We start from the raw sequence: 25,920 nt of genomic DNA, 5'->3' as shown, positions 1-25,920 counted from the left end.
TATCCACAGCTTTTAACACGTAACTGTGCAATGTCTTTGTATTGAGCAAAACAATTAAAAAAATATGTCCAGACTCCCTTTTTTTACTGGATGGCGCCGTCTTGTGGCCTAACCATGACACAGCCATTCAATTGTTGGCATGTCAGTACACTTGACAAAGCAAACTTAGAAAACATATTTTGACACTTTATGCAGACAGCTACTGAATGAAATTCTGCTGACATGATTGCAGTGACTGTCAGAAACTCACTGAAGTGCAGAAGGGCTGATATGTTACAATCTCAGCAAAACTGAATTGTATCTGTTGTGTCAGCTTTGGTTGTGAAAGGACGCAGGGAATCCATCACACACAGCCCTTGATGCTTGATATTTGTGTAATTATAAAATATACATTAAAACCAAATATCCAAACACTTAGCTATATGTTTATTTTTTTCTTTTCATCAGCCCAAAGTGAAATGTAAAACTATGTTAAATGCTTTTACAGTACCTCCCTGTAGTTGTTACAGCCCAGCCACCTACAGTAGTATTACTGTACTAACTAGCACTTGCTTCTCTCATCCATCTGTACAAATCCTGACCACTGTCTTTGAGACCCTTTTCAGACCTTGAGGAGTCTTTTGATAGAGATCTGTCTAAAAGGTGTCTTCATCAATGGGCTCTATTCACAAAGCTTGAATTCATGAGTTAATTAAACAAAGTACTTTTAAATGCTGTTTTCATGATTAAATATACAGTTTGATATTCATTCATCTGAAACACAAATCGGCTATTGCATGACCTCTTCTGCCAGCTGGACTGTTTTTAAACGGCTCTGTGAGATAATTTTTACAGAGAAAAGAGGTGATGTTGAAAAGTCCAATTTGAAATAAAAGCCAGTGAACCTTACTCCAGATTCCCCTGTTGAAATAGTGAGGATTGAAGACACAGCTCCATATTTAATACATCAAGGAAAAAAAGATGCTGTTTATCAAAGGAGTAACAATCAGATTTGTGTTTGTTTGTTTTTTTCTAATTAAGAAAAATGGTTTGCTTAGCTGTCATAAAGCCAGTGTCAGCAGGGAAGTATTTGACAGATGCTGGGTGTCCCCTGGTTTCAACAGCAAAATACATATCCATTGATTCTCACAGATTGTTCCCCAGACAGCTCCCTGGAGAGATCAGAGTGCATGAAATGTTACCACTGCAGAGTGCATTGGGCTACATCTACACTGACATTGTACTGCAGACAAAAGAAAGTGAAGCTCTTCCTTTTTTCTTTTTAACTCTTATTTATTTTGTTTGTTAATGTATGTAACCCATGTAATCATTTTCCTTGTAAGAAAAATACAATTTGAATCTCAATAAAGAAATAAATTAAAGCCAATAAGTTCAAGGTATTTTCTGACGTAGGGTAGCTACAAGGTGGGGAGGAGAAGCGAGTGACTCAGTGAGCTAATGCCGGTTGATGAAACTGGTTAATAAATACCTAGTAAGTAGTGCAAGGTGTAGTACAAACAGTTACATGCTACTCTTGTCTAGGAGTGGAAGTACACCATAGGAGTCCAGTTCAACTGGTTTCTATCCGTTAAGAAACGCACTTTGTTAAAAAACAACAGCTTCCGTAGGTAAAGTAAACAGATAACATGACTAATCATAACCTACGTTTTTATTACTTAAGCAATTTAGTTTGATTGAATGTATAATTTATAACACGTGTTTCTAAGTAACATGTTTTACAATGAAAACATTATGTTCAGAAGATTAATAAAACATAAGTACTAGTACGACATAGAACAAGTATCTATGATTTATTTAAAAAAAACAAAAAAAAAACGATTGCTATAAAGAAACAATGTATTTGCTCACAGGAAATTAAATGAAATTGTCTGACTGTATGATTTTAAAACAGACAGCTAACGTTTAAGTAGCTCTATCAACACAATACAAAACACTGAATAACACTTTCATTAAAGTAGGTCACAGTTCAGACGCTAGGGAAGCATGCAGTCACATGCTGTATTTATTTATTCCTGCTCATTGCTATGTGACGACATGAAAGACAGCGGCCACTTCAAATGCATTGTGGGACCTGAAGTCTTTGCTGAGCAACATAGAACGCCGCCAATGTATATATTTTTTTTAAAGCAGTTTAATGCAAATATATATATTGATTTATAATACGTTGATTTGTCAATTTGGATGTTTACATCTGTTATATTTATATATGTGAGTTTGTTTCACAAAAATGCTTTGAATAAAACTACCGGAACTTCAACTCCCAAGCTCCTCTTTTCCTGTACAATCTGATTGGTTTAATGGCATTATATACCGGTTGAAATCGACTTCCTCGAAATTGCTTGTCTTAATTTTGCAGCAGAGGGTTGACGATTGTGTTTGCAATAGCGGTAAAAAAAAAAAAAAAAAATCCGCAATGAAGTCAACTCTGTGTTTTGTTGTTTTGTGTTCTGTTCTGACGGCGTATTACATTTACATTCCGCTGCCGCATACAATCTCAGAACCTTGGAAACTCCTGATGTTGGATGCGACATTCCGGGGTGTGCAGCATTTGGTGAGACTTGAGAACAGCAGGCTATGTTCTGTGATCGGTGTGCCTAACGTTACATACAAATATAGTTAAATACAGATTCACTAGATTCTCATTCTGATGTAAATGAAGGGTCGGATTGCTTGCAAATAGTAATTCCCCTTAATGTATTGGTGTTTAAATATCGACCTATCCTGAAGACCACTGTTTGGTTTACCGTATGGGTATGTGGATGGGGGAAGTAGTTTAATTTCTGTTAATTAGGTTGAATGAGCAAAGCAGGGTCAATCGATGTTTACAGTCTTTGAATGGTGTTTCTCGTTGTTTTGCATTAATTTCCTGTACAACATGAAACATGTAAACACTATTAATATATAGGGTTGCCAGCTTCAGATTTTTCCAAAACCAGCAATGCGAGCGAAGCGATTGGGTGGGGTGATTTATTATTATTTTTTTAAATAGATGTTTAGTAATCGGATCCCGCTAACCATTGAATGGCAAAATAACGCAGAATAAATGTCAGTATAGTTATTAAACTTAATAATAATAATACAAAAAACAATCGTTTGCACAGTGGACTGGCTCAGTGAGAATGGAAATACTCAAACGGCAATGAACAAGCAAGATTTGAAAGAACCGGATTTTGCTATCCGGTCAGTGGTTCTGACCATACACGGTACAAGTTCCCTTAAAATCGAAGTCCGGACAATTAGCAACCCGATTAATGTATACTGGAAGTGAGAATCTGAAGAATGGGCTACTAATCCTGTGTGCATAAACAAACATTTTCTCAGTATATTTTGGTAGGCAAATTACTGTATGAGATATAATTTGCGATCATTGCGGTCTAGAAATGTCAAGTGAGGTATCGAAGAGGAACAGGGAAGGCAAAATCTGTAAAAGTATTGCCCTAAATGACTGTTTCCCATCAAAATATAGTTTGATATGTTGCCTAGAGAACACATTTAAGTAGTGCGTGTATATATATATATATATATATATATATATATATATATATATATATATATATATATATATATATAAAATTCTCTCAACATCTTTCAGCCTGGCTGTTGCTCTGGAGTCTGAATGAACCCGTGATTAAGAGCCGCTATCTGACTGCCCTTAAAGAAAAGCCCGGTTGGTTTTAAAGCCAATGGGACGTTAGTCTACATGGTTGTTACTAGAAAATGTAGAATGAAACCTGTTGCTTCTACATTGCTGCTTCAGATTTCAGGGAACACTGTTCTACAGTATGGAGAAATTGACAGAATGTTGATGGACAACGGATGGTATTTCCTTTCTAAGTGTTTTTTTTTTTTTTTTTTTTTTTCCCCTGTGTCCACACAATTCGCACCAGCAATTTTTTTCAATATAATAAAATAAACTTTATTTTTAAATATGTACATAGGGTTGTATTGGTAATATTTATCATTACCCTCATCATTTTTGTTCTGAATTTGTTATTTTTGGCATGAATGTTATTTCTGTTTTATGTAAATAAAACGAGTTGTAAATGGAGTCAGTGAAAGATCAGTTGGTAATGCCAGCTTTCCACCACAGTTGTCTGAGATGGGTGGAAGATGGAAATGATTTAGGTTAGAGGTTAAACAGCTGTAATCTGTAAAACCAGACAAGTACAGCTGCTTCTTAACAGTGCACTGCACCTGACAGTGTTCTCAGGGTCATTTTAATACTAATCCAATTAATAAAAAGCATGTTTACAGTTTAGTGTGTATTACTTGCATACAAATTATATTTACCCATTTTAATAAAAATGTAATAAAAGCAAATCGGTATTTTGAAATCAGTCTATGTTCTATTTTTAAAATGCCATTAATTAATCATTTAGGCGTACCTTTAACTTCTCTTTGTCGCAACTTTATTGTTTTGATCAACAACAAAAAAATTGCATTACTGCAGAAGTGCAATTTACTTTGCCGTCATATCTATCCGTCATTTATTAACATTTATCCAGACTACAAATCATTACGATTACAACATTTTTTATTTATTTTTTTTAAAGTAATTTCAATCGCAAAATATAGGATTACAAAATCCGGATCACTGTTATCCAGATAAAAAATGTTGAGAACCCAGGGCCTGGAAACAGGGTTTGGCTCACTACCTGATTTGACTAGAATCAGTCGATTTTAAATGGGGATATTATCAAGGAAAATCTTCCCGTACGAATGGACCAATAGCTACCCAGTAGCGTCCCAACATGTAGTCATGTTTGACTTACACTTAACTTTAAACTTGCCTTGTAAATCTACCCTTTCATCTAATCTCTACCCCTAAACCTAATGTGTTACTATTACAGTAACTTACTATTATTTCAACACTGCTTGTTTAGCTCCCTGTAGAGCAGAGGTGGGCAATTCAGGTCCTGGAGGGCCGGGTTCCCCAGGTTTTTGTTCCAGCTGTACCCTAAATTCCTTAATTGGACAAATTAAGTGCTTATTAGAAGCTTTATTGGTCAGTTGGACACCGGCCCTCCAGGACTGGAATTGCTTACACCTGTCTAGCGGCTACTACATCCGACATACATTAAAGCACTTGATCCAGACCTACTCTACCTGTTAGGAGGCTACCACGTACCTAGTGGCCCATTCCTATCAATCTCCACCAGGTGGACAGTTACACAATTGTGTTCTAAACCCTGAGCGGTTCATTTGATCAACCTTGTACAGTATTTTGGTTTTTCAGCTGTTTGACGACATTGATCCTATATATGATATATATATATATATATATCTATATTAACCAAATATATAATTGTATCAGTATAATGATATATTATATATATATATATATATATATATATATATATATATATATATATATATATATATATATATATATATATATATATATATATATATATATATATGTGTGTGTATATATATATATATATATATATATATATATATATATATATATATATATATATATATATATATATATGTGTGTGTGTGTATATATATATATATATATATATTATATATACACACACACCCCACCACACATATGTATATATATATATATATATATATATATATATATATATGTGTGTGTGTATATATATATATATATATATATATATATATATATATATATATATATATATATATATATATATATATATAATATATATTAGTGGCTTCTGTTTCTTGAGAGTACAGTAGACCTGCAGTGGAGATTCGCATCATCACGAGTGTAAAATAACCTTCATATTGCCAGTTTTGGGGTCTCAAGAAGTGAACGTTTATTAAATAATTCTGACAGTGTGGCAATGGAATGGCGAACTTTGCCTACACTGGCGTTGAATTACACCCCACCCCAAATATGTTGTTTTTAAAGAGTTTTGCAAATATCTGGCTTGACTTGGGAACTCTCCCACGAGACCATACTAAAATATTGGACACAATGTTATTTTCCTTCTAAATCAGATTAATTTATTAGTTAAGCAAAATTGTATTGCATTGTGTAAGTCTATGTCCTTGAGTAACCAAAAGGAACATTGTGTTATTTTGTAGTGTAACACTACGCCATGAACAGCCATGAAGTAGATTTATGAAAAGAATGCAGTGGCATGGATGTTACGAGATCAAAGTAAGAATAACTGGCTAGGTCAAGGACAGCAAGTTTTCAATGCAACAGTATGACAATTTGAACATTGTTCCAGGGACAACGGAATTGGCAGTTCTGCCACATTTTTAAGCAGTGGTATTCTGTGCCCTCATGTCCTGCAAAATAAATGCCATCTCTGAACATTATGCCAATACATTTCTTTCCAATTTTAGCAGATGATTCAATTGTAGGTATGCTAATAAGTTACTCCGAGAAGCTCAAGAACATTTGGAGACACCAAGGAATTGATAAAGCACCACTGGAATTAGAATATATTGTTAAGCAGGACTGAAAATAAGACTGCTTTTGCATAACCGTTTCACCCATTCCAGGTTTCAGTGCAAGCTTGATTAACTACAGTGTGTTTGTAACAACCTCAGGTGTGTCTTAACTCCAAGTAAAACCGGGAGTGGATCAAACTGCTATGCAATGGGAGTCTTCTTTCTACTGACAATTCCAGATAGGTGCTTTTTTTTATTGAACATCATTTTAGTGAATAGGCTGTAATGCTGTCTTCCAGTCCCTGTCAGTTAACAGTAATGCTATTCCTCTCTTTTCTGTAGGGTAACCTGGCACACAGTCTGGGGCTGAGCCACCACATCAAGGTACTCAATTTTGCGGTGACATATTTTGGAATGCTCAGTCCCACATCCAGTGAAGGGGTCAGAGTGACGGATACTGTGTTTGATGGGGTGCAGGTCAGGGTGTTTGAAGCTACCGGGGGGAGCGACAGTGAATTGAAGAGAAGTGTGGTTTACATACACGGAGGAGGATGGTCCCTGGGCAGCGCAAGTAAGTGTTGAATACAATGTTGGTGTTGCATGCGATTTCACTAACCAGCAATTCCCCTATGAAGTCATTGAGGTTCAGTCTTCTCCTGATTTCCCCCCCCAGAACAGGGCAATTCATTTTGTCAACTACCTCTTCAAAGGAAGGATTGTAAAATACGTAACCTTATTACAGGGCCAGAAGAGGCATAAAGGCGTTAATTGGGATGCAGTAGGAAGTTCACACTAATGTAGAATCTGTCCCTATTCTGGAACAGCACATTCTGTGCAAGACATCTGTGCATATTCCTATGTTTAGTAACGTGTTTTCATCCACAGGGATGCAGTCCTATGATTATCTTTGCCGGAAAATGGCAGAAGATCTGAATGCTGTTGTTGTTTCTGTTGAGTAAGTAGAAAACCATGTGGGCAAAAAATGCAAAATACTGTTCTCTAGATATTGTTTTCTTTATTGTGTTGCATTGACAAAAGTAGAACATCTCGAGATAACTCTGGGGTGCTTTGAAGGTTTCTGATTCTGTTTCCAATCTAGAATTTAAAGTCAAGGCTAAAATCTGTTTGATATTTGTTTCGGTTGTTTCTCGTCGATATACTGGTGAAAAATATGAAAGGAAGCTTTCAGTTAAATCCTAGAAAACTGCTGGGGAAAAAAAAATAGAAAGTTGTTTAAGTATTGATCTTGTAGCTCTTTAAGCCTGGTTTGATAATTCCTCTGATTTGAATGTCCCTTGTCTAAACATAACATTTCTGTTCTTTCTCAGTTACAGATTGGCCCCAGAGGTGCATTTCCCAGAGCAGTACAATGATGCTTATCTTGCCACCAAACAATTCCTACTTCCAGAGGTGCTGGCTAAATATTCAGCAGACCCCAGTAGAGTGGCTGTGTCTGGAGACAGCGCAGGAGGGAACCTGGCAGCTGCTGTGTCTCAACAGGTGGGTCACCAAGCAACTAGGGTTTCCTTGGCATTATTGAGATGCACTAAGCAGGACCATTTTACTGTATATACTGCAAATGCTGCATTCATTACTAACTGCTTTTTGAAACTGATCCATTCATCTATTGTGTTTCAGCATCTTATCTAAACTTTTATTGTACGTTTTTTTGGTGTTCAGTTACACCTGAACATGGTATTGCTGTACACTCACTAACTTGGATTTTAAGATTTTGTTTTCGCTCCATTTTTATTTAGCTTGCTCTGGACAGCAGTGTCACCAATAAACCCAAGCTTCAGTCTTTAATCTACCCAGTGCTTCAAGCCCTGGATTTCAACACTCCCTCCTACCAGCAGAATAGGGATGTACCTATCCTTTACCGTTCACTCATGATCAGATTCTGGCTGGAGTACCTGAATGGGGACCCAAGCTTTATCCACTCATTGTTGGTCAATAACCACACCTCCTTGGACCTTAGCAAAGTCGCCTCTAGCTGTGAAAAAGTCAACTGGACCTCGCTCCTGCCATCAGCATTAAAGAAGAATTACAAGCCGGTAGTCCAGGCCACGGGAACCCCCAAGGTCATCCAGGAGATTCCTGCTTTTCTGGATGTCAGAGCCGCACCCCTGATTGCTGACGAGGACGTCCTTAAACTGCTGCCCCAGACATACGTCCTGACTTGTGAACATGACGTCTTGAGGGATGACGGGATCATGTACGCCATGCGCCTGGAGCAAGCTGGAATCCACGTGACCCATGATCATTATGAAGATGGGTTTCACGGCTGCATGATATTTGGACTGTGGCCCACTTACTTTTCTGTTGGCATTCGGACCATGCACAACTACATCAAGTGGCTGGACCAAAATCTGTAGAGCAGCTGACATGAGTGGCTGGCTGACTGGGATTAAAAAACCTTTTAGTGTTTCTGTCTTTAAAATTGAATTAAATTACTAATCAGTGCAACATTGCAGTGGAAATATGCTTTTTGTAGATCAAAGTCTGTGGCATAGAGCTGACTGTTCTATTGCTTTGACTACTTCCGGTTACAGTTTTCTGCACAGCCAACATTCCATTACTGGCACTGTTTCTGGTTCAAGTTAAACAAGTCAGCAGTTCTGATTTCGTTAATCAGAACATTTCTACTTCTACAGCTATGGCCAAAAGTTCACATTACCTAAAATTTTAGATAGATAGCTTAAGTTTTTACCATATCTAGCTTTTTATTATGGATAGATGTTGCCGATCAATATTTAAATAAACAAACCATCTTGCTTTTTATTTCTTTTTTTTTTTTAGATCTTCAACTTTGTTCAATACAATATTTGATTGAGAGTGCAAAATGTCAAATTCCTGTATCGTGCTTTCTTTTGAACATTGAAAACTAAAATGCTTAAATCCGAAACTGGGTATAAGAAAATAAAGATTGCCCTACACAAGTCAAACGAGCACCCAGTGCAATGACATTTGAATGGGGCAGTGTGTTTTAGTGGGATATATGTTTCTATGTGGTATATGAATATAAAAAATAATTGTACAATCCTGAATACTAGAGTTCATAAGCATACATAACATCTAGTGCTGCTGTATTCAGGAGGTGCAATAGCTTTCTGTTTACAGCACCTAATAAATCAACAGGCAAGACCACTATTCTGCTCAGTGTTGAGAACATGTTCTATTGCAAAGTAGTATTACGTATTTATTCAGTCGGTTCCATTGGTTAACTGGTTCTTTGCTCTCATAATTTCAATTTTGTGAGCTGTGTTTGCACTAGGGTGTGTTTAGGAATAGATCAATGAGTATTTCTGTACACTTTTTAAGCAGCAGACCCAAAGTAAGCAGTTCACTGTAGTACAGACATGAATGTTTAATGGCTGTTTCAGAAGATCTTTGATGGGCTTCTGAACTGCTGGACCCCGCATTGTATACTTGATGTATTCTGCCGATTGCTACGGCACTTTGTACACGTGTTCCGATCAGTAATACATGTGTGCTGTATGTGCAATATGTGTGTGCGTGTTTGTATTTTACTCCAATTGTCAAACATTCATTTTCATCTTTAGATAATAAAGGAGGAGAAATGGTTACAGGATCTTTTACTTCACTATGTTAGACTGTTAAACTGGACAGGCAGCATCCTAGGCGATCCTGATTTAGGCAGTCTCAGTTCAGTTTGGTCATAGCTTCAAAGTAACTGCAGCAGAGTGAAGACTAGGAAAGATAGCTCTACTTGCACATTTCTCTGTATCAGTTAAGTCCACATACTTATGACATTTCACTGAAGTCCTGTAAGCTGATTTTGTTTTCTTAGTCATCTTTCTGTTACTTTAAATTTGTTTTTTTTACCTGAAATGAAACTTTTATTTATGTGCTCCAAATCTGCTGATTTTCATTCTTTTCAGTTCTCATTTGTGACCCAAGTGAATGTATGCATATTGTCATGTATGTTTTGGGCAACCACTTCTAATTGGGGTTAAATACTTTTAACATGTTCACTGTTTAGTGCACTATTGCATTAGCTTCATGGAAGAAATTATCTAAATGTACAATGTGTAGAAAATAAGTCAATACTTTTTAAAACGGTGTGGGGTTTTTTTTGGGGGGGGGGGGGGGGGGGGGGTCTGTGTATATATGTCTGTCTTAGTCAATTTAACAGAATATCCTATCTGCAACGCACAGCAAAATTATCAGAATGTATTCTTCTTTCAATAAACACATTTTACATTGGAAAAAGTGTAGAATGTGTTTCCTGTCTGACCTATTGGACACCTTGTGAGCACATAAATATTAGAATACTTTTGTGGAAGATATTGTTTGACTATTGATTACCAATTTACTTCTCCAACACCACATGTAAAGATTTCCCTTTCTCTGATTAGTTTTAGGTGAAGTTTCCTGTGTGGTAATCCCTCCCCCATTATATTCAGTTAATTTTGTTTTACTGTTCTGTAACGGGTTGTGTGTAAAGTGTTACTTTGTGTGTCTTCAATTAAACTTTCTAAACTGAAGCTGTTTTGTTTTTCTTTTGCATGCACATTATGCCATACAGTATTTGAGAGAAGTGGAGAATCCTAGGAGTTATTTCTTTTTGCCCATTGCGATCCCGTCCTTCCTGCTTTTAGGGTTTCCATCTGATCTGATTTTACAATGGCAGCAAGGCAACTAGGTGACTGCATGGTTCTTCCTAGCAGAAACAGTCCCCCCCTCCCTCCTGGAATAGCACATGCACTTGCTCCCTGGACCCCCAACCATAAGGTTTGCACTGAAACGCAAGCAGTAAAGCTGTCTTACTGAACTAAATAGCTGCAGTTTATCAGTGCTGTCAATGTCCAGTTTGACACATTGCTGAATACAAAAATCTGTGTTGCCATCTATCTCAATACAAGTCATGTTTCTAAATGTTCCAAAGATCATTTCATACAAAACTGCAAAAGGCAAAACTTTTGGCTGATGCAAATTCTTTTAAGGAAATATAAAATTATTTTATGCTCTCAATAGTCTTGCCTAAAGGCAATACTGTTTTCAAACACTAGATGGCCCTGTAACACTAGGCCTGCAGGACATGTTAAGATTATTTCCTGTAATACAAATATTTTTTAAGTTTTTTTTTTTTGTTTTGTTTTACTGCAATACATTTCTCTAGTTGAATTAATATTCTTTAGCTATGTTACCTCGATAAAAACATCCTTAAAATAATGTCACACCCCAGACAGCATTCAATCCATCTACATAAGAACCTTTTTTTTTTATTTTGTTAAAGATGAAAGTAAATATGGTATGTTGTTTACCAATTGAATGCATATGAGTTGCCGTATTTGCTACAGAGAGAAGGAATTAAATTATACATATCCGAATAGAACATAAGTTTAATTTTTCTTGAGACAGCCCTGTGTGTTTGTGTGGGTGGAGAGAGCTGTATATCCTATTGAGGTTCTCCTATTTCTTATTTAAGTCTGAATCTCACCCAGCTTGCTGTTCAGCGTTTTCAGTGTGTTTTCTGCAAACCTTCGACTCCATTACTTTGCAATGTCAAAACTTTGTGCTCTAGTTTTTCTCCTCCGACTCGGATGATTCTGAATTCACCCCTGCCTTGCTTGCCTGCTCTGATGATCTTGCAGTGCAGTCTACCCTGTAGCTTCTACATTCCCAGCAGCTGCACTGCTCCAAGCATCTATTACAGCTTCATTATAAAGACTGGTCCATCACCAAACTGCTCAAAGCGTTTCAGCTGAGCCTATCATTCCTCCCAGCCTGTCTGTAGTCCCACTCTGTGCGATTCTTCATCCCCCAATCCCATCCCTGCTTCAACTCGTAGAACAGCCGTGCACCAGACAGTTCCCGTCTCACAACCAGCCGCTGATATTCGTGAGGAATTTTTTGAAGACATGAGAACTCTGATGCAGCCAGTAGCAGATGCCACCTCCTCCATTAACACCAGGCTCCTCCCCCTGGACTCCCAGCTGCAGGTACCCTCTGAGTACTTAGATGGTACTGCATCGTTTTACAATAAAGCATTCTTTGCAGCCCCCATCTTAACCATCATCAGGTTTATGAAGCTGCAGTGTGGATTAAAGCATAGGCCACGTGGCCTGTGCCCAGTGGCCCCCAGTAAAACTCACTGTAACCGGTGGATCAAAATATAGCAGTACATATACCAAGAATGTATCAATAAATACATATTCTTTAATATAATATAATAATGGATAAATACAATATCCAGATGTTTGTACAGTGGCTCTCAAAAGTATTCCCCCCCCTTGGACTTTTCCACATTTTATTGTGTTACAACATGGAATCAAAATGGATTTAATTAGGAGTTTTTGCCACAGAGCAAAACAAAAAAAGTCGATAATGTCAAAGTGAAAAATAAAATCTACAAACTATAAATATAAAACAGAAAATAATTGATTGCATAAGTATTGACCCCCTTTGCTATGACACACCTAAATAAGCTCTGGTGAAACCAATTGTCTTTAGAAGTCACATAATTATATAATATATAAGAACATATAAGAACATTTCCAAGGCATTGAATATCCCCCCGGAGCACAGTAAAATCCATTATTAAGAAATGGAGAGAATATGGCACAACTGTGAATCTGTCTAGAACAGGCTGCTCTCAAAGTATCCGGGCGAGAAGGGCACTAGTCAGGGAGGCCACCAAGAGGCCTATGGCAACTCTAAAGTAGTTACAGTCTTCCACGGCTGAGCTGGGAGACACTGTGCATATGGTAACAATAGCCTGGGTGCTTCACAAAACTGGCCTTTATGGGAGAGTGGCAAAAAGAAAACCTCACATCAAATCTCAGCTAGAGTTTGTCAGAAGGCATGTGGGAGACTCTGAGACCAAGTGGAAGAAGATTCTATGGTCTGATGAGACCAAAATAGAGCTTTTTGGCTTCAATGGTAAGCGCTATGTTTGGCGCAAGCCTAACACCGCACATCATCCTGAGAACACCATCCCTACCGTGAAGCATGGTGGTGGCAGCATCATGCTATGGGGAAGCTTCTCTGTGTCGGGACCTCGAAAGCTCGTGGAGATAGACGGCAAAATGGATGCAGCAAAGTACAAAGAAATCCTGGAGGAAAACCTGCTGAAGTCTGCAAGAGACCTGGGACTTGGGAGGAGATTCATCTTCCCGCAGCACAATGACCCCAAACATACAGGCAAAGCCACACTGGAGTGGATTAAAAACAAAAAGGTCAATGTCCAGGAGTGGCCCAGTCAAAGCCCAGACCTCAATCCAATAGAGAATATGTGGAAAGAGTTGAAAATTGCTGTTCCCCAAAGGTCCCCATCCAACTTGATGGAGCTTGAGCAATTTTGCAAAGAAGAATAGGCAAAAATCGCAGTGTCCAGATGTGCAAAGCCGGTAGAGACTTATCCAAATAGACTGGCTGTAATTGCTGCCAAAGGTGTCTCTACCAAATATTGACTCAAGGGGGTGAATACTTATGCAAGCAATTATTTTCTGTTTTGCATTTGTAATTAATTTAGAACATTTTTGTTTTATTTTTCACTTTGACATGATGGATTTTTTTTGTGTTGATTAGTGGCAAAAACTCCTAATTGAATCAATTTTGATTCCATGTTGTAACACAATAAAATGTGGAAAAGTCCAGGGGGGGATGAACACTTTTGAGAGCCACTATATCTTATTTTATCACTTTTTTCCCTTTTGAACAACTTTATTCTGCAGCGGGTCGATTTTTTTTCTCATATTGGACTAAGGAAGGTTGCTGAGAATGCCTCCTTTAATAATGATATAATTGTTATTTAAGTTTTGGTCAGGAGGCGGTGTAGAGTGTTTTTTTGATTTTTTTGTATAGGGCAGTGGGCTAACGAATATGTGTTAGAAATCGTTCATGTTTTTCCGAATGTAGTTCTAGACATTTTATTTTGTTTTTTGTTTGTGACAAAGTCAAGCAGTTTAATTTAAGCGAAGTATATTGTGATATGATTTGCTTTACATTAATGCAGCAGGTAAATGTTCTATGGGCCTATCCATGCATTTACTTACTGCTGTTTTAATGACACATCCCAGTGTCCACACCGGACATGAGCACAGGCTGACCAGACCACCCAAGACTGCAAACAAAATAGAAAACAGTAACGAGATCCACATAGAGGACGCTGTGCAGGGAAACATCTGCCAGGTGTTTAATCGAAGGGAATTTCCCATCTGAATGAATGCATACATTTTAAGATTTGAATAAAAAAAATAAGTAGCTGAAAAGATTGAGATATACTATTGAGCTAATTAATTTTTAACTATCCAGTAAATTAATATCAGTTGTGGGGTAACAACTATTACGTTCCTAAATTGTAATGCATTTCTACAGAGTCCCAATTGTTTTTTGTTGTTGTTTTTTTTTAACTTGTCTGAAGTCACTACTACAACTCTTGATAGCTTCCTTTTCCCTTTGCTGTAAGAATACGGTAACTCATCAGTTTGTCATCAGAGTACAGTGTATAAAAACACCCCCATGCAAAACACAAAAATTCCACAAGACTTTTTTTTTTTTCCCCGCCTAGAATAACCAGTTTTATTTTTGCTGTGTGTTGCTAGTAGCTGTCTGAATACCCTGGCCTTCACTGTGATATTTTCATTGTTTCTAATGAAACAAATATCTTCACCAAACAATGTAAAAAAAAATCAGTATCCTTAAAACAAAGATCTTATTAAGCTCCTACTGAAAAGGTGTCAAAAATAGTATTGACTGATTTAATTTTAGTTGACGTGATGTTTATTTAATTCAAATCCATAATAAGACAGATGTTTCACACAAGGGGGGACAGATGCAGGAAATAAGAGCCTATTATAAGAGTTACAGTAAAAGCAGTAAAAGCAGTGCCACGAACCTCTCTATACATTAATAAGTTTACACCATAATAATGTTCAGTTATACTAAAATATGGAAGACATGATAATATCTTTAGCCATAGGGACACAAGCTTTCCTCCCACTCAAACCTGTTTGAGATTTTGGGGTGCCAAGTCAAACACTTTCAGCAGAATAGAAATTTAAATTGGGAATCACCACTTTTTTCCACTTTGTGTTTTTGCTATACTGCTAATGGTATAATGCTTTTTAAACTATATTGGAAACTACACCTTTCAATACACGTTTTGTTAAGAGTATGCGATTGCCAGTTATTGTCAGTTATTGCCACTTGTACTCTATAATGCTGCAAGGGTGGGTGTTTTTGCAGAACTTGGTGGAGCAACAAGACATTTTTAAGTGTTCAATGTTTTGGCACAAATAGGTATTGATTTTGGACTGGTATTGTAATATTGCCTTTAATAATTACCAGTAAGCTTCTTCACTGAAAAAAAAGAGTAACACTGCATGTTCTCATGATTGCCAGCTGGGTAACTTGTACATTATTATCTTATTTAGTTAATAATATTATATTTACAGAAAACCTATTAATAGGTATATAATACATGGATAGTGACTATGCTGCAACCTGGACCATGCAAAAAATGAATCTAAATAGTAGAGACATTGGTGAATTACAGTACTGTGCAAAAGTTTTAGGCAGGTGTGAAAAAATGCTGTAAAGTAAGTATGCTTTCAAAAACAGACCTGTTAATAGTTTATATTTATCAATTAAGAAAATGCAAAGTGAGTGAACAGAAGAAAAATCTACATCAAATCAATATTTGGTGTGACCACCTTTTGCCTTCAAAACAGCATCAATTCTTCAAGGTACACTTGCACACAGTTTTTGAAGGAACTCGGCAGGTAGGTTGGCCCAGACATCTTGGAGAACTAACCACAGTTCTTCTGTGGATTTAAGCAGCCTCAGTTGCTTCTCTCTCTTCATATAATCCCAGACAAACTTGATGATGTTGAGATCAGGGCTCTGTGGGGGTCATACCATCACTTCCACGACTCCTTGTTCTTCTTTACGCTGAAGATAGTTCTTAATGACTTTCACTGTATGTTTGGGGTCGTTGTCATGCTGCAGAATAAATTTGGGGCCAATCAGATGCCTCACTGATGGTATTGCATGATGGATAAGTATCTGCCTGTACTTCTCAGCATTGAGGAGACCATTAATTCTGACCAAATCCCCAACTCCATTTGTAGAAATGCAGCCCCAAACTTGCAAGGAACCTCCACCATGCTTCACTGTTGCCTGCAGACACTCATTCGTGTACTGCTCTCCAGCCCTTCGGCGAACAAATTGCCTTCTGCTACAGCCAAATATTTCAAATTTTGACTCATCAGTCCAGAGCACCTGCTGCCATTGTTCTGCATCCCAGTTCCTGTGTTTTCGTGCATAGTTGAGTCGCTTGGCCTTGTTTCCACGTCGGAGGTATGGCTTTTTGGCTGCAAGTCTTCCATGAAGGCCACTTCTGACCAGACTTCTCCGGACAGTAGATGGGTGTACCAGGGTCCCACTGTTTTCTGCCAATTCTGAGCTGATGGCATTGCTGGACATCTTCTGATTATGAAGGGAAGTAAGCATGATGTGTCTTTCATCTGCTGCAGTAAGTTTCCTTGGCCGACCACTGCGCCTACGGTCCTCAACATTGCTCATTTCTTTGTGCTTCTTCAAAAGAGCTTGTACAGCACATCTGGAAACCCCTGTCTGCCTTGAAATTTCTGCCTGGGAGAAACCTTGCTGATGCAGTATAACTACCTTGTGTCTTGTTGCTGTGCTTAGTCTTGCCATGGTTTATGACTTTTGACAGTAAACCTTGTTAGCTGAGTTTGGCTGTTCCTCATCCAGTTTTATTCCTCCTACACAGCTGTTTCTGTTTCAGTTAATGATTGTGTTTCAACTTACATATTGAATTGATGATCATTAGCACTTGTTTGGTATAATTGTTTAATCATACACCTGACTATATGCCTACAAAATCCCTGACTTGCAAGTGTACCTAGAAGAATTGATGCTGTTTTGAAGGCAAAGGGTGGTCACACCAAATGTGGATTTGATTTAGATTTTTCTTCTGTTCACTCACTTTGCATTTAGTTAATTGATAAATATAATCTATTAACATGTCTATTTTTGAAAGCATTCTTATTTTACAGCATTTTTTCACACCTGCCTAAAACTTTTGCACAGTACTGTATACAGGTGTGTCATTCAAACAAACAAACAAACAATCAAAAAACTACCAATAATTACAATTCATTTACTTTATAACCACAAATCAGTGTTTCTCATTTATTTTACACATTTGAATCAAAATAATATTTTAAAAAATGGTTTGCATACTTTGCTTTCTTATTTGATAATGTCTCAGAATCCCAATGCAGTCCATCTTTGTTCTGTGTATACTTCAAAGACTAAGGAGACAAAGGTAGATTTTACATGAAGACACTGAGGTGTAAAAACACAACAGAAACTCCCTTTGTGACTTTGATACCACCATGTTGTCTGATGCATGATGCTCAATGCAACAAACAAACTCCATAACTACTGTGCAATCCAAAAGTGAAAAACAAGCCCAGTGAATCCACCTTAATGTTCTAAGTTTCGATTTCTCTGCTTGAGTTGTTTATGGCACTAGGGCAGTACAATAACACCAACTGGTCTTTGCCGCAGGGAAAATCCAGACTCTAGGCCAGCTCATTGGTTAGCATTGCTTTGTTTTGGTTTTTCCTGCTTTGGTCTCTGTCCAAGTTTAAAGTTTCATGTATGTTTACAAGCACACCGCCTGCACCATGAACTCCAACAGGACAAAGACTCCAATTAGCATGGGTTCTAAAGCTTCACCCTGGAGATGATTACTGTATCTTAAACATAGACAATAATAGTTTTGCTTCCTATAGTTTATTCACTTTGTACCAGCAGTGCCAGCACAGGGACAAAAGAGCCCTAAACATGTACAAACTTACTATTATTACAGCTTAACAAATCTGTGCCTGGGGAAAACCATGATATATAATAGCACAGCACTCTTACCCAGTAAGCACTCGACTAAGAAAAAAACATATAAATTCCTTGTTTTCTTATACTGTTTCATTGTTTTTAATCTGCAAAGAGCAGCAAATATGCAACATATTAGTATCAACTGTCAGACTCGATCTTTGAATCCTGGCACTCACATACTGTAGCTTTCAGACTCCTAACAATAAACAACCTCTTGTTTCCTGGTGAACACTGGGGGATAGTCCTCTGTCAGCAAAAGCATCTCAACAAAAAGTCCATGCTGACCACATTGTCTGTTCAGTTCATATAAGCACTGAACACTGCTTAGATCATTAACATAGGGCTCTTTGTGTACCAAAGTCCTTTATTTCTGTCTGCAAGCTGTATATAAGCACATAGGATCCAAAGTGCCAGGGGAGAGTCCTATCGTAATGATTTAAACAATGCTGTGTTACATATCTGGATCGTCACGTGTCAATCAGGTTTTGTCAGGATCAGGTAATTATAATAATAATTTTTGACATCCTTGTGAGTCACTTTGCACATGCTGAGGTGCAATACTGTGTCTATATAAGCACAGAAAGGTTTGCAGTGGCAGAGTCACAGACACCCTAGATGAAACTATTTTGCTGTAACTCACTGAAGCCCATCCATCCATATATATATATATATATATATATACACACACACACATAGTGTGTGTGTGTGTGTATATATATATATATATATATATATATATATATATATATATATATATATATATATATAAACATTCTGTTCAAGCTTTGTTTTAGATAGGACAACTGAAATCAAACCTGAATCTTTGTTACGCTTATGGCTTGAGAATTTTCTTTTGCATGTGCAAAACAAGGAACCCTGTGCGTGTCCTGTTATCAATACATATCTACCAGTTTGGAATGTGTACACATATTTACCAGTGAAGATTAACTGATAGTGGATTTCATTTAAAGACAAACCTCTTTGCTACAAACAACTACATAATCATCTGCTACTTAGGCCTCATGGTGTCATTTAAATGAATGAATTCACTACAAAAGTGTTTAATAAACTGAAAGGACCGTTCACCCTTAGCGATCATTGTGGAATAGGACAGGAATACTTTCAGATACAACACGCAGGTAAAAATATGAAAATCATAAGTGAAAGAAGTCAAATTGAGGGACAATGCTAATCTGTATGAAACTTTGACTGCTCGGTGTGGTACTTACCGCCAAACAAACACATAGCTCCACTGCTTTTTTTGATCACGTGTATGCACAATACAATACTTTTAGCTCTTTGGATTAAATGTCAGGTATAAATAAATACTGTGTAACTAAGGTTTATGAAATTGTATTTGTTGAGTGATGAGTACCAGTGTAATGCTTACAAATTCAGAAGAGGTTCTCTTCTACTTGCTTTCTGGGGCAGTAGCAGTCAGTCTCCTTAAGTCTTGGAAAGAGTACAGGCAATAGCACACATTGGTAATTAGGAATTGTCATTGAAACGTTTTCCTTCAGTCAGAGTGGACACCATGACCAAGTAAATCATAACGAAACATGGACAAGCATAGTAAACCACTCAAGGTTTGAACTCTTGGGATCCACAAAAGTACATTTCAGAAGATATTCACCCTGAAACATCCACTTCTCATGGCAACCTAGTTCTTACAGATTGGCATTATATATCCTGGGGAATAAAACCTTAAAATAATAATAAATAGAGAATAATAGGATTTCCCAAGGAATCCTCCAGAGAACAAGTAGGAAGTTGCAGATCTGATGGGCTTCAAATTCAAACATAAACAGGCTATTTATAGAATCAACCAAAACAATACACATTGGTTCAGTGCAAGGTTTGTCCTGTTTTTCTCCTGAAAGAAACAAGAAAACATTATTTGTGAACAGAAGCACAGCCACAGCAATGTGTAATACACTTTTTAAAAGAATGTTTAACATTGGATATTTAAATTGCCACCAGCAGTCAGTTTTCAACTGCATTCTTTACAAAAGATAGGGGCACCATGTTGTGTGGGGGCACAATGACAGTCCTTACAGTGTTTTTAAAAATGAAAAGATAGGCCTACGATTACTGCCAGTTTTCAAAGAAGCTCAGTATGCATATTGAACAGAGCCATTCTTTATGTGAATGATTACCTATGAAGTGTGTGTGTGTGTGTGTGTGTGTGTGTGTGTATATATATATATATATATATATATAAAATATTTAGCCACACCGGTAATTAACAGTTAGGAACCTGTTTCACAATTTACTGGTTTACGGTATACCAGTAAAAAGGTTCTTCCTTGTTCCTCTTGCTACAGGGATTGGAAAATGACAAGGGGAAAAACAGGTCTATTGGATTCCGGTAATTCACAATACATTCAAATAAAAAATACAGGACCCCACTGCAGCCCTTCTTTTAACCAGAGACTTACCTCAACTCTCAAGACTCACCTGTTCTCTCTTGTTTTCCATGCTCTTTAAGCATGCTGCTATTAGCTGCTGCTGCTATTTCACGTATTATGTTACTATCATGTATTATGCACTTTCCACTGTATTTAATGTACTATTTCATGTATTATGCTACTGTCATGTATTATGTACTTTCTACTGTATTTAAAGTATTATGCGTTTTTTTTTTTTTTTTTTTTTTTACTGTATATCATGTATTATGCATTTCTCTGTATTTAAAGTATTATGGATTTTCTTGTTTTTACTGCATCTTGTAAAGCACTTTGTGATGGTGGTCCACTATGAAATGCCCTGTATATAATAAAGATTGATTGATATGGAGTGAATGGGTATTATTTACAAACAGTGCTCCAGCCATGCAGGTTATATTATCAAGTAAGAGGGATGTCTACTGTACGTAGGCTGTTAATATATTGTATACAGTAAGAAAACACTTTAAAATATTGACCGTGAACTCATAATGAATTCTGATTGAATACTTTACCACATGCATGCATGAACTAACACTGCACACAATGCCAAGAATATATGTCGTATACATGTGAGCAACAGCATTTATTCAAAAGAACATGGAAAAAATACGGGTAATGAAATCCACATACCAGGGCTGAATTCAAAATGAATTACTTCAGAACTCAGTGGAAGTGCAGAAGATATTCAGGTGTTTTTCCTGTGCTATTCAGACAGAATTATGAATTTGTGGTCATTATTTTAAAGTGTGAAAGAAAACGTGTCCTTCACACACGCAGCAAAATTAATCCCCTTCTGACATACAAACAACAGCTAATAAAATGTTTCTACTGATAACTTGGTTTCATACTGTAAGACTACCTGCTTATAAACTTGCTGTTTGGCTTGACGGGATTTGTGCTTGTTTAGCGTTAGTAACTTAGCTGTACACAATCGAGTATCTTGTTTAAGGGTAGGGATATTTTCTGTAGGATTTAATTATAGGAAGAACCGCGAAGGAAATTTAGGATTTACTGAAAACACAACTGAGCGTTCAGGTTCCTTATTACAGGCCCGTATCGATAGCCCCGCCCACATTCACATTAAAACTCAAATCTTTTTCGGTTCAGCCAGAGTTTAGTCGGATAGGGATCATTAGTATGGCTAGCTCGAACTCTGTACAGATTCTCGGATTTCTACTGCTTTTTGCAATTCTTCTGCAAACCATAGCTGTGGCTGTCACTTTTGTATACTTCACCAACGCCTTAACTATGGTAAGTCAAAATCTCAAACGCAACAGCACAGACACAATGCAACATCAACACAACAATACTTTGAACACAGCCTTATATTTACTGTACTGCAGAATACACATTATGCTGAATTAATATTGCTCTAATAATAATAATAATAAAAAAAATACTAATGAAGGTACAAAAGGTTGCATTAGACTGCAATTCTTTGCAGAATTGCTGCGGCATATTTTTTGTAGCCCTAACGAATAATATATATATTATATTATATTGTACTTGATTTACGAAGCTAACCAAGAAATGTATATATATATATATATATATATATATATATATATATATATATATATATATATATATATATATATGAGTGTTTATTTATATAACTTGGAAGCCACACTGAACTAAATGCTTTCGATGGGTTCTTCTAAAAAACAAAACAAAAAAACCTAAACACGGATTTGGTTTGTTTTGTGCGTTTTTGGATTTGTGCCAATTCCACCTTGACGCAAAAAAGACTCTTAGTGGACAACTGAATAATTCTGAAATCATCACTCATGGGCGGTTGAGTTGTGCTGCCAACTGGTAGTACTGTCATGTTTTATCTGTATAACTTTCGCAAGACATGATACACAGTCTCTTACCTTCTCGTGTCGACGCCGAAGAAGCACAGCGTGTGTTTTCATATATATATAATATATATATATATATATATAATATATATATATATATAGATATATATATATTGTCATGTACTAATTTCTTGTAACATTACATGATTAATTGTTCGATTATAATTTAGAGAACACAAGCTATATCTATTTTATTGTAATGTTTTGTTTGTTTTATTAAAAGTCACATTGTGTATGCAATGTTATAATTATATATGTGTTTTATACAGTTATTTAAAATTGTTATTTATGCAGTTGAAGGAAACATTTTCCAAGAGTAGTATTTCCTGCCTGGGGAAAGCCAACTTAAACTCCTGGGAGCTGTTGGGAGACATTGAAGTACAGAACGAGGATGATCCCTGCTGGCAGGTCACGCAACAGCTCCACTTTTTAATAGAAAAGGTACACACACAAAAAAAAAAACCACCAAAAAAAACAAACAAACAAAAAAAAAACCCTTTTAAAGTACATGTAGCTAACAAATTCATTCCAGTAAATCTTATCAGATATGTATTACCGTCACTTAGTGTTGGCACGTTTTCTTTTGTGAAAGAGGCACACCTTATGTTTACTTGTATTTGGTTTTTAATTGTTGTTTTTGTTTTGTTTTTTGTAGCATTTGTAAACAATAAAACTGACACGTCCTTGACACGATCAGACTGTGGATCAAACTGGTCTAGCCATTAGTCTTATATACTTATATAATATATACAGTTGAACAAGTGTAAGCTTCTCAACTGAAAGATATTTTATAATATATCATATATATATATATATATATATATATATATATATATATATATATATATTTTTTTTCTTTATTTAATTTGTACAGACCATGTCAAATCGCTATCAGAAGGACTTGTCGTCTGCTGTAAAAGGTATATCATTTTTTATTTTTTTATTTTATGTATGTATTGATTTTGTGTTTTTTTGTATAGTCCTGCCGGTGTGTAGAAGTTCACTTTGATTGTTGTCAAGTCTGTGCTTGTCTTAACTCGTGCTGTAATCCTCCCTTTCAGATGAAGTGTCCCGAGTCATTCCATCCCTCACCACTGAAATCCAAGGATCTCTACGCACTGAGATAGCAGCTCACCTCACCGGGAACTTCATGAGGAATGCACAAAAAGCAGGAAGTGAGTTTAATTAGCATGCCTCTGTGGACAGCTACAAGGGTCTGATATTCCTTCACATTCAAGTAGAAAGCATTTCTTATCAATTTATACATGCTCTCTGCCTGCCTCATGTTGACAGTGATTCCAGATTCATTCTTGGTTGTAATGGAGTTGCATCACAATGAGCATTCAAGGGGAGCTCATGCAAACAAACCAGCATCCTTACAGCAGTAGATTGTTGTTGTATTTAAACTGTTGCAATATAATGTTTGGGACCTCCATTGGAAATGAAGTTCTGGATAATTGCTTATAAACACTTCTGGAATTTTGTTTGTAGGTGCAATGATGAGGAGAGTCAAAGGGCAAAAGATTCAGATGTGGGAATCTAAGAAAGGCCTGGCATTCCTGCACAATCTGCAGTTCAAGAATGGCGAGCTGATCGTCCCGAGAACTGGACTTTACCACATCTACTCCCAGACCTATTTCCGACACACAGCTCCCTCTGATGGCTCTGAAGTGTCTCAGAGATCCGTAAGGAACAAACAGATGCTGCAGTACATTTACAAAGTAACCTCTTATCCCAACCCCATACTCTTAATGAAAAATGCAAGGACAACATGCTGGTCCAAAAACACAGAGTACGGGCTGTATTCAATCTACCAAGCCGGAGTGTTTGAACTGAAAGCTAATGACAGAATATTTGTCACAGTCAGTAACATCAGTGTAGTTGACATGGACGAAGAGTCGAGTTTTTTCGGAGCCTTTTTGGTCAGCTAAAGGAAATGAATATAGGGTAGGTGTCTCGACTCTTACTACATTTCTATATCTCATACCCCATTTACTGGGGTGTGCTGTCAATAACTGCAAACGCTTGAAGAAGAGTTTGTGATGGCACCAGTCTGCAGAGCCGCCTTTGTGCTAGAGTCGTGCGTTTCCTATGCAGGCAAGATTCAACCCAGCTGTGCATTGATGCCTCGGGGCTCCGTTGCACACAGTAGAGGGTGGTTCAGGGCTGGTCTTGGTGGTTTTCCTGCCTGGATATAGAAAGACGTAGAAAACTAATACAGGTCCTATCTAACATGTATGGGTTTTTTGTCAGAAACATTGGCAAGTGCTGTCTTACAGAATTCGTGTCCAGGGTAGGGTCACCATATGACTCCATGCACACTATGACAGTTTGAGACAGTTCAGGCTTTTCAACTCACAATGTACGTTTTACCTGGCTCAAGTACCTGTCAAAGCAGGATTACGTTTACCAGAATGCATTGGGGTGTGAGTTGAAAACTCCAAACTGTTTAAGTGTACATGGAGTCATGTGGTAGCCCTAGTCCAGGGTTAACCCAGCTAATGTTCATATGAGTTGGAAGAAAGAGAAAACTGACTTAGATTCCTATAGTAGGAATTCTAGTCTGACGGAGCTTAATGAACTAATGTTAACACTACATTCTCTTTTTTATGAGAGCGATTAACAGAGATCTGCAAGGGAATCCATTATATTCAGTATTAGCAAAATAGTGGGTTTCATCCCACATGCTGCATGTTCTGTATATTTTTACGTACTCTGTATTGTAAATATTTTGTATATTTTGTAAAACTTATTATTGTCTCACTGACACATGGTGTAGCACTGTTAGCAATGGTAAGTAGTATTGAATGCTTACGGGGTAACTTAACCCATTAAGTACCAAATATATTTTTATTTGATAAAAGTCAGAACGCAAGCTGTGTTTATGTCATTTGATACATTGCATTTAGACCCAACTTTTGCGGTTAATAAAATTAGAGTAAGGTATTAGAGGAATATAGTTAAAGAGGAAATTAAAATAACTGGTAGATACCAATTAAAAATGCTCCAAATAATTGAAGGTCAAAGGTTTTCTAAATCTTCTCAATTAAAACTCAATAAAATAAAAAAGATATATTGCAAACAGTTTGTGAGTTTCCTTTTAGTGTTTTTGTTTTACTGAATATGCATTTAATATCTGTTATTCGTGGAGGAACTTTTTATGAAACTATCAATGCACATACATATATAACAAGTAATAACAAGTAGTTTCTAATCAGCAATCTGCAGTACTCACCCTGCTCAAGAGAATTTGAAACTATTGGCTTTAGTACATAATCAGCACCTTAAAACAATACCGCACAATATTTATTTATTTGTATTTATCTTTTAATGTGGCT

At 36.8% G+C, this 25,920-nt stretch overlaps 2 protein-coding genes across 2 annotated transcripts; both read left to right on the top strand.

Annotated features, from left to right (window-relative positions):
* Positions 1 to 2,314: 2,314 nt before the first annotated feature.
* On the top strand, positions 2,315 to 9,162 carry LOC121323391 (neutral cholesterol ester hydrolase 1-like). The gene is made up of 5 exons (XM_041264428.1): positions 2,315 to 2,551; positions 6,724 to 6,952; positions 7,267 to 7,336; positions 7,710 to 7,881; positions 8,139 to 9,162. The coding sequence occupies exons 1-5, from the start codon at positions 2,414 to 2,416 to the stop codon at positions 8,754 to 8,756; spliced, it is 1,227 nt and encodes a 408-aa protein (XP_041120362.1). The 5' UTR covers positions 2,315 to 2,413; the 3' UTR covers positions 8,757 to 9,162.
* A 3,104-nt stretch (positions 9,163 to 12,266) lies between these two features.
* Positions 12,267 to 25,631, top strand: LOC121323471 (tumor necrosis factor ligand superfamily member 10-like). The gene is made up of 7 exons (XM_041264556.1): positions 12,267 to 12,347; positions 20,598 to 20,641; positions 21,770 to 21,971; positions 22,877 to 23,023; positions 23,457 to 23,502; positions 23,644 to 23,757; positions 24,074 to 25,631. Exons 1-7 carry the CDS (start codon positions 12,267 to 12,269, stop codon positions 24,511 to 24,513), a joined length of 1,074 nt encoding a protein of 357 aa, XP_041120490.1. The 3' UTR covers positions 24,514 to 25,631.
* Positions 25,632 to 25,920: the final 289 nt, after the last annotated feature.

The sequence above is a fragment of the Polyodon spathula genome, chromosome 11 (genome assembly GCF_017654505.1).
Source record: "Polyodon spathula isolate WHYD16114869_AA chromosome 11, ASM1765450v1, whole genome shotgun sequence".
Lineage (NCBI taxonomy): Eukaryota > Metazoa > Chordata > Actinopteri > Acipenseriformes > Polyodontidae > Polyodon > Polyodon spathula.
This window is presented reverse-complemented; position numbering and strand designations above follow the sequence as displayed.

Excerpts from the sequence above, each read along its gene's own strand:
- LOC121323391 (XM_041264428.1), top strand. The coding sequence starts at position 2,414 with ATGAAGTCAACTCTGTGTTTTGTTGTTTTGTGTTCTGTTCTGACGGCG. Across the intron at positions 2,552-6,723 it reads TCCGGGGTGTGCAGCATTTG|GGTAACCTGGCACACAGTCT; the intron begins GTGAGACTTGAG and ends TCTTTTCTGTAG. Across the intron at positions 7,882-8,138 it reads CAGCTGCTGTGTCTCAACAG|CTTGCTCTGGACAGCAGTGT; the intron begins GTGGGTCACCAA and ends ATTTTTATTTAG.
- LOC121323471 (XM_041264556.1), top strand. The coding sequence starts at position 12,267 with ATGAGAACTCTGATGCAGCCAGTAGCAGATGCCACCTCCTCCATTAAC. Across the intron at positions 12,348-20,597 it reads CCCTGGACTCCCAGCTGCAG|GGATTGGAAAATGACAAGGG; the intron begins GTACCCTCTGAG and ends CTCTTGCTACAG. Across the intron at positions 23,503-23,643 it reads CTTGTCGTCTGCTGTAAAAG|ATGAAGTGTCCCGAGTCATT; the intron begins GTATATCATTTT and ends CCTCCCTTTCAG.